Genomic DNA, 8,170 nt, shown 5'->3' with positions numbered 1-8,170 from the left:
GAAATAAAATGACCCCGTCCATGTAATATATTTTTAAACTTTTAGTTTAAAAATGATAAAAACTAAACAGCCTACAGTATTTTACAGTTTTTATTTTAAAGTTAAAATATATGTTTATCAAATAAAGTCTGATGTTACAACTAATCCGGGATCCCTTTAAATAGTTTGACTTATTGTCCATCATTGTTTAATAAAATGTTCTAGTTTTATAAAACCATTTTGCTGAGCTATTTGAAATAATGTTGGGTGTTTTTTTTCCCCATGTATTATGAAAATCCTCTATCCAATGTTGAAGTAGAAAAATGTACATCTATATAACAGAAAAATAATCAAAACAGTTTCAGGATTGGTTGAATTTGTGCCCTTCAGGCATGGACTAGGATCTGTGCTGAGATTTTAAGATCACGATGTAATGTATAAATGGTTCGTATTATGTACAGATAGAATGCACATCATCGCCACCCTAAGAAAAAGCCACGACTGCAGCGGAGAGGGTCTGTGAACTGTCAGAGGGATCTAGTTTACATGTGCTCCACTGGTCTTTCTAACAAAGATGAGGATTAAATTCCAGCCCTGTGGGCATGTCGTCTGGCCCGCTGTCTTCAAATGAAGCTCCAAACCAAAACAGGACCTTCTGGTTGGTGCATGACCTCATTGAGGTGGGGAGCATAATTTGATTTAGAAACACACTCTACTCACACAAATCGTAAAGTCCTATGTCTAGAATATTTCAGTAAGTTCTGGATGAGATGAAGAATGAAGTGTCTTCGTCAGAAGATTGCCTGATCTGTCGACTGAAGCATGAATTGGATATTTGTTATATAGGAGATATTTTTGCCTTTTTTTAGAGAGAAAACTATTACAAACGCTTTTTCCAACTTTTTAGAAAAGCTCTTCACAATTCAGGATTGCAAAAAAATTTTTACATTTTTTTTATTTTGACAATTTTGACAAAAATAATAAAACAGCCATTCCGCTCTACTAGGTGGCCACATTAACCACACATTAAAATGAAAAGGAACAATAGCTTGACTAAAGAGTTACCCAAAATAATAGACCATTTCATAGTTGTTTTTTGAGCACATGCGCATAGCGAAGCCTAGCTCTACTAGGTCACAGGTCAACTGGGTAAACACTGAGGTTGCGTTTGAAAGCAAGCTCAAAAAGCAGATTTGTAGCTTAGATATTTATGAAAAATTTTATCTACGATTCTAAAGGAAAGATCAACACAAATCAGTTTAGAGCAAACACATCAGGCACATACATGGCGGCGTAAATTTACCTCTTGAATTTGTGCATTTCCAATGGCGTTTCAATAGCAACCCTAGCTTTTTAATGATAAAAGTGCAGTGTTGGTCCATCTCATTTGTGTCTTTGCTATTGTTTACAATCTTTTTTCAGTTGTTAATTATTGCAGCCAACAAGCAATATTTATTGGTGACCAAATCAGGCTGAAGTGAGGCAGACACACAGTAAAACTGGTAAAAACAGCTTAAATTTTGTTTGGTTTTTAGTGCATAAAACAGACTGCTACGTCACTGCTTCTGAAAAGCTACATTTGTTCTGTCCATACGTAGATTTGCAAGAGTCTTTTACAAACTCTACTTTGAAAAATATTTTGACCATCTTGTTTTTTCTCACCAAAATCTCCATCTGACTGTAGAAAAGAGGTGCAAATGAAGCAGAATTTAGGATTACTCTGGACTGAGAGTCACTCATTAAAAATAATTTTAAAAAATAAATAAATTTAACATTAGAAAAGCCAGGAAACAGTAGCACAGAAGAAATAAACAAATATCTGGCATTTCCTTTTTATGAATTAGCTACAAGTAACAACGCAGAAACAGCATGACAGAAAAGTTGGTGTCTCTCAGCAAAAAGGTTGCCGGTTCAAATCCCAGCTGGGGACCTTTTTGAGTAGAGTTTGCATGCTCTCTCCGTGCATGTGTGGGTTTTCTCCCACAGACCAAAAACATGACTGTAAGGTTAATTGTTAACTCTAAATAGTCCTTAGGTGATAGTGTGGACGGTTGTGTGTCTCTACTGTGATGGACTTGTCTCCTGTCCAGGGTGTTCCCCGCCCCTCACACAGTGACTGCTGGATATGGGCACCAATGACCCCCATGACCCTGAATGGAAGAAGTGGGTAAAAGATAATGGATGGATTCTAAGCAAATATCAGTCTTATTGGATGTTCCATGTTTATAAATTTGAATGCCTAATGAACAGATTTGAAATAAGATTTTATTAATCTAAGAGATTACATCGTCGCTTATCAGACTCAAAAGAAGCAGGTAAAACAGGATCATATTTTTAAACTACAAAAATGTCTTTACATCATATTTAAGAAATGCAAATGAAGGAACAAAGTGACAAGAAAAAATAATGATCTGTTTTCTTGGTAATTTGGCCTTCATAAGCACTCAGCGCGGTTGTATACAGCCCACAAATGTCAGAGGGACCCCACAGTAATCTAATAGGGACTGTGGATCACCGTGGTAATCCTGGGAAGTGGACAGGGAAACTCGTGTTGGTCTGGAATGTTTAGATGACCTGAGCTAATAGACGGTGTTGTCTTAGATAAATATGGGATTTTCACTGGTATGTTCCTTTGAACATTAGTCCGAGTGGCTTTCCCATGGAAAGGAAATTATTTAATGAAAGAACTGTGTAATTTTTTTAACTTGAAGCAGTATAGAAGGATAGAACAGACATCTTGCACTGCTGTGCTGATTCCAAACTAGTTGAAGCACAGCTTGGAGTGTGCTAAACGCTGACACAACCTGCTGATGGACAGCAGTCAGCCCTGTCCTACCTCCAGCCACTCTCCTGTTGAAGGGGATTCCCGGACAAGTGGACTTCTCGAAGGAAACAACATCTCTTCAGATTTTCACACACATTGTGCAGCTCTAACAAAGAAACAAGAAAAAAATAGTTTATTTGGTAATATGAAAAATACAGGAACTGAATGATAGATTTAAACATTTGTTCTGCAAACCTGTGAACTTAGTGATTTAAAAAGTTATGAAATGGGGTCTCTAAAACAAAGGACATGTTTAAGAAGCTCTTTGAATGATCTTAGTTTAGAAACTTTGAGTTTAATTCTGACCAGACTACAACATAATAACTAGTCCAAGGGGTAAAAGAGCAAAGTGCTGCTCTCTTAACTTCAATAGGTTTTTATGTGAATATATACTCTTTTTTTTTAAACCATAAGACTGCCATCTTATTACACAGTTACTTTGGCAGAAGTATGATTTTCCTAGAAGGGACCTAGAAATAACCACAGAATTCTATTTAAATATTGGTATAATGTGAAATCAAAGGTGGCATAAAGGTTATTAGGACAACATTTGCATGAACATTCAGAAAACTTTTGAGATGGACTTATTTTAAGGGAGCAGTTTGGATCGTTTCACCGTCGTCTACCAGCTGTTAGTTTGTTGATCAAGATAAGCTCTGTTTTTCTGTTGTTGTTGTTGTTGTTGTTGTTGTTGTTGTTTTTTTATGGCTGTGGCAGAGTGGTTAGGGGAGTTGTCCTCCGGTTGCCGGTTCGATACCCTGTTCCAGCAGTCTCAGTCGTTGTGTCCTTAGGAAAGACACTTCGCCCACCTTGCCTACTGATGGTGGCCCCGTGCATGGCAGCCCCACCTCTATCAGTGTGCCCCAGGGCAGCTGTGGCTACATTGTAGCTTACCACCATCAGGGTGTGAATGACTGTAGTGTAAAGCACTTAGGGGTCCCCATGGGGCTTGATAAAGTGCTATATAAGTTCAGTCCATTAACCATTTTCCAAACTGAGGTTTTTCAATGACTTATCTAAAGCAGATAATATTAACTGTTAATCATTTTTCCACAAACACCCTTCTTCAAAAGATCCAAACTATCTCTTTAAGAAGCTTTTTTTTTCTTCTGAGTCTGTAGCATAATCTAGAACAGTATTTCCCAAAGTTGGGGTCGGGACCCAAAGTGGGGTCCTGAAACATCAAGGTGGAGTCCTGAAAAGATTTTCTGAATTAATTACATTTTTGCCTTAGTTGTTAGAAAGGAGTGAGGTTAGTATATTTAAAATGGATAATTGTAGTATACAAATATTGTTACTATGCCCATGTTTTGTTGACCTGATACAAATGTTTATCATCCAAAAATAGCTGGGAGCACAGGTCTCTGCTACTGTTATTTTGTGGGTCAAAAGCTGAAAAGTTTGGGAACCACTGCACTTTGGTTCCCAAAGTTGGACTTGGGACCCAATTATGGGTCATGAAGCACCTTGGATAATCTCCAGAAATCAATTTAAAGGGTAACAAAATAATTGTTGATGTAATATTTTCCCTATAACTATTACAAAAACACAAAATAAGTATAAATAAGTATTTATATTTGTGTACAAGGAGTTTAGATTGTCAAAAAGCCTGTGTTTTTATGGTTATTAACAAAGTTTGTGTACTCAGACCAGTAATATTTGGGGTCACAAGTTTTTGCCATGAATATTTTGTGGGTCAGAAGATAAAAAGTTTGGGAACCACTGATCTAGAAGATGCTTTGAGACCAATGAGCTGAAGAAACTTACCTTCATTACAGCTGGTCCATTTGTCATAAGTTAAAACATTTGAGTAAATACACTGCTTCTGATTACTTTTGTCATTATGTGTTTCAGTAAATCAGTTGCATTTAGATTACTGTTCAGTGGCTAATAGTGAAAAGATTTCTCCTGTGTTTCTAAGATGTGCACAAAAATAGGAGCAACTTGTCACTATCTTTGAAGGCAGCAACAGACATTGATTTTTTTATTAAAATTTTTTTGGCTTCATACAGTAATTTGATTTGATTTAAACTGTAAATTCAACATTAAACCTAAAAGCGCATTCAAAATTGTAAACGTTCAACACAAATTCAACCCACACCCACATTTGGTTTCATTTTCTTTCTGGTGGTTGACCAAATGTTTAAAAAAGAACAGACTTCAGCTGAAACTTTACATTTCAGCCCTTAATTTAATGACTAATTCCTCAGGTCAGCACCTAACGCTAAACCACTAAACTTTAAAGACAGGCTCAAATTAGACCGGGTCTGACAGCAGACCTCTTGGATCAAACATCTGTTAGTAGCAAGTCCAGCCACTCAGAGGCTCCGCCCACAACTCTGAAAGGTGTTCTGCCAATATCTTCAAGTCCAAACTGTTTTGGTGAAACAAGTATTTTCACGAGTCTTCATTGGGGATTTCAAATGGTTAATATGGTATGCTGTGCATCAGCATTAAAATTTGGATTTTTTCTCTGTAAGCTAGCAAGGATTTTGTTTCTTCTCAAATGGGAAATCTTAACTGAGGTTTCCTCTTTATACTGATTTTTAAAAATTACTCAATACATTTATATGAAATTAGGATTTAGACAAAACAGTCATGTAGTAACGTAACCTTCAAGAAAAATGAAGTCATATCTCTGGATAAGCTTATGATATCAGAATGATCCAGGTATCAAAATGTAGCTTTTAAACCCACAAATCTGAAAATGTAATTAGGTCATTTTGACCAAATTTGACTTAATCTTCATTTCGATATGATGGGTCACTAATAAAGAGGATGTACTAGTTGTGAGTGCTGGTTGTGGGAGTGCTTGAGTCTTTTTTTATATCTACAGCCCAATTTAAAAAATACAATTTTTATATTTTGTACATATTAGACAGTTTATGCTGACACAGCTTTAACGTTTTACCTGACAGACAGTTGAACCGAAGATCCAGATTTTCAAGGGAAACTAAATCCATCATGGAGGGCAGCTGAGTTATTCTTGAAAACAAAACAAAAAAAGACAACTCTACATGTATACCAGAACAAAACACAGACTAATTTTTTAAATATGCACTTTTGATTGATTTGATTTGATTTATTGATTTAACTGGAAAAGATTATTAAAAATCAAGCCTGACTCAGCATAGCAGGTTCTTTTTCTGCAGCACATAAAACACTCAGAAATACAGCATCACAATCACATCATTATACACCATAGACACAAAGACAAACAAGCACAACAAATTTCAGGAAGGCAGCATTTGCAAAATAGGATGTCTAAATATGAGCACAAGAAAAAGTGTCCAGCAGATGGCAGACAAGATTCTTCTTAAAGGGCTGTAGTTTTGAAATGGACTTTATGTTTTGAGGAATGTCATTCCATGCTTTAGTATAAACATAGAAGAAAGACCTCTGGCCGTAACAGTTTTTAAAAGTTGGTAATATCAGTTGTCCTTTTGTAACAGATTGAATGACCACTTTCAGAATTTGATTTGGGCAACAATGCACAGAGAGTTCCATAATTGGCACCTTGGAAGATCTGAAAATATAAATTAATACCACTATACAAAACATAATTCTGAAAAGTCAAGGCATCAGACAATGAAAGAACTGTACAGTGATGAGTCCAACCAGGAAGTTTTTTATGAATCTTGKAGGCCCTGTTGTAGAGCCTAACTATGGGTTCTAAGATTTCATTTGTTGTAAGAGACCAAACAGGTAAACAGTAYGACATGGTTGAGAGTATAATGGCATGAAGATAGATATTTGAAACAGAAGATGTCAGATTGGATCTAATTTTTGAATAAACGTATAATTTCTGTTTCAACTTAGTGGTTAAGACTTGTACATGATCACGATAAGTCAAATGAGAATCCAAAGTAATTCCAAGATATTTGTAGGTAGTGACAATATCAAGGGGTTTGTTTAAAAAAGTGAGTTGATTTGTTATATTGAAATGTCTCTTGGGTGCGGAAAAATACATGCACACAGTTTTTTTAACATTAATTGACAAAAGATTATCTTGAAGCCAACCATGAAATGTCTGAAGATCTGCTTGTAACTGACTATTAATAGATTCAATATTGAAATCAGACAAAAAAGAACAGTATCATCAGCATACATTAAAATATTTGAATACTTCAATATTTTTGGAAGGTCATTTATGTATAATAAGAAAAGCAATGGGCCCAGTATGCTACCCTGCGGAACTCCCACGGAACAGGGCAGAGACCCGGACACAGAGCTTTCATGTTTCACAACCTGACACCTATCAGTCAAAGAGGAAAACATTTGTATTGCAGATGATGAAAGTTGAAAAGATATCAACTTTTGTAAGAGAGTATAATGATCAACTGTGTCAAACGCTTTACGAAAATCAATTGATGTTTCACAAACATGATGATGAGTAGTATCAAAGTTTATTAAAAATAAATTGTAGCATGTTTTCTCTTTTATATCTGGTAAAATAATTGACTCAAACACAAGTGTGCATTAGGACCGGAGGAGAAGGCTGTACCTGTTTTGAGCCACAGAGACGTGTTGCAGGAGAGGCAGCCAGCAGCCAGAGAGTCCTTGCAGGGAGGAGATGCTGTTGTCGTCCAGACGCAGCTCTCTGAGCAGAACCTGGTTGTTGAGAACAGGGGGCTGATGCAGAAACAAGCTGTCAGGTCACACTGGTCACACAGTGAGGTTAGACTAACTTTACACTGCTGCTGCTGCTGCCGGGCGAGCAGCAACGAGCTCGCTCCATCCATCAACGTCAGCTGCTTTAGTCCTGCTGTGGTCACTGGCATCACCAGTGGCCCCGAGTGAAGCTCATTTGTCAGTCATTATTAAGCAAACACAGTCAAGCTGATTGATTCTGTTTTGTCAGCGAGGAAATAAAACGTAAGTGTTCCATTACTGATTTTTTTTAAACATGATTAAGTTTATGGTGTTTTCACTTTTTGCACTGATTTCATGCAACACACAGAAGAAAAACTGAATGCTTCTTTTAGGTCCTTTGACATTTTTGGCATCAAAGATACAGTCAGGTTAGATAAAATGAATATTGTGTTTTTTGTCAAAGGACATATTAATTTTATACATTTTATAGCATCAAAGATCCATTTTTCAACCACGTTCTGCACAGAACTGTAATAAAATTACTGATTTGTCTAAAACACTAAAAGTTAGAAATAAAATGTTTTAATATTACATAATAAAATCTTTAAAATGCGCACATTGTGCCACATTTACATAATATCATCATTAAAATAAGCTTCACATTGTAAATCTCTTTGCTTTATTTTATATTGTGTAAGTGAGATTAAGTCATCTAAAATGGGCCATATTTATTCTGATGTTTTAGAAAATATTTAAATAAGCAATGTACTAAAG

At 36.0% G+C, this 8,170-nt stretch overlaps 1 protein-coding gene across 1 annotated transcript in view; it reads right to left on the bottom strand.

Annotated features, from left to right (window-relative positions):
- The window catches only part of lrriq1 (leucine-rich repeats and IQ motif containing 1), a 58,517-nt gene that overhangs the window by 34,858 nt on the left and 15,489 nt on the right, over positions 1-8,170 (bottom strand). The window contains exons 9-11 of the mRNA XM_014020608.1: positions 7,308-7,435; positions 5,715-5,788; positions 2,816-2,909 (exon numbers count right to left, since the gene is read on the bottom strand). Of these exons, the coding sequence (XP_013876062.1) occupies positions 2,816-2,909; positions 5,715-5,788; positions 7,308-7,435 (296 nt within the window). The remainder of the gene's footprint in view (positions 1-2,815; positions 2,910-5,714; positions 5,789-7,307; positions 7,436-8,170) is intronic.

The sequence above is a fragment of the Austrofundulus limnaeus genome, unplaced genomic scaffold, assembly GCF_001266775.1.
Source record: "Austrofundulus limnaeus strain Quisiro unplaced genomic scaffold, Austrofundulus_limnaeus-1.0 Scaffold260, whole genome shotgun sequence".
NCBI lineage: Eukaryota > Metazoa > Chordata > Actinopteri > Cyprinodontiformes > Rivulidae > Austrofundulus > Austrofundulus limnaeus.
This window is presented reverse-complemented; position numbering and strand designations above follow the sequence as displayed.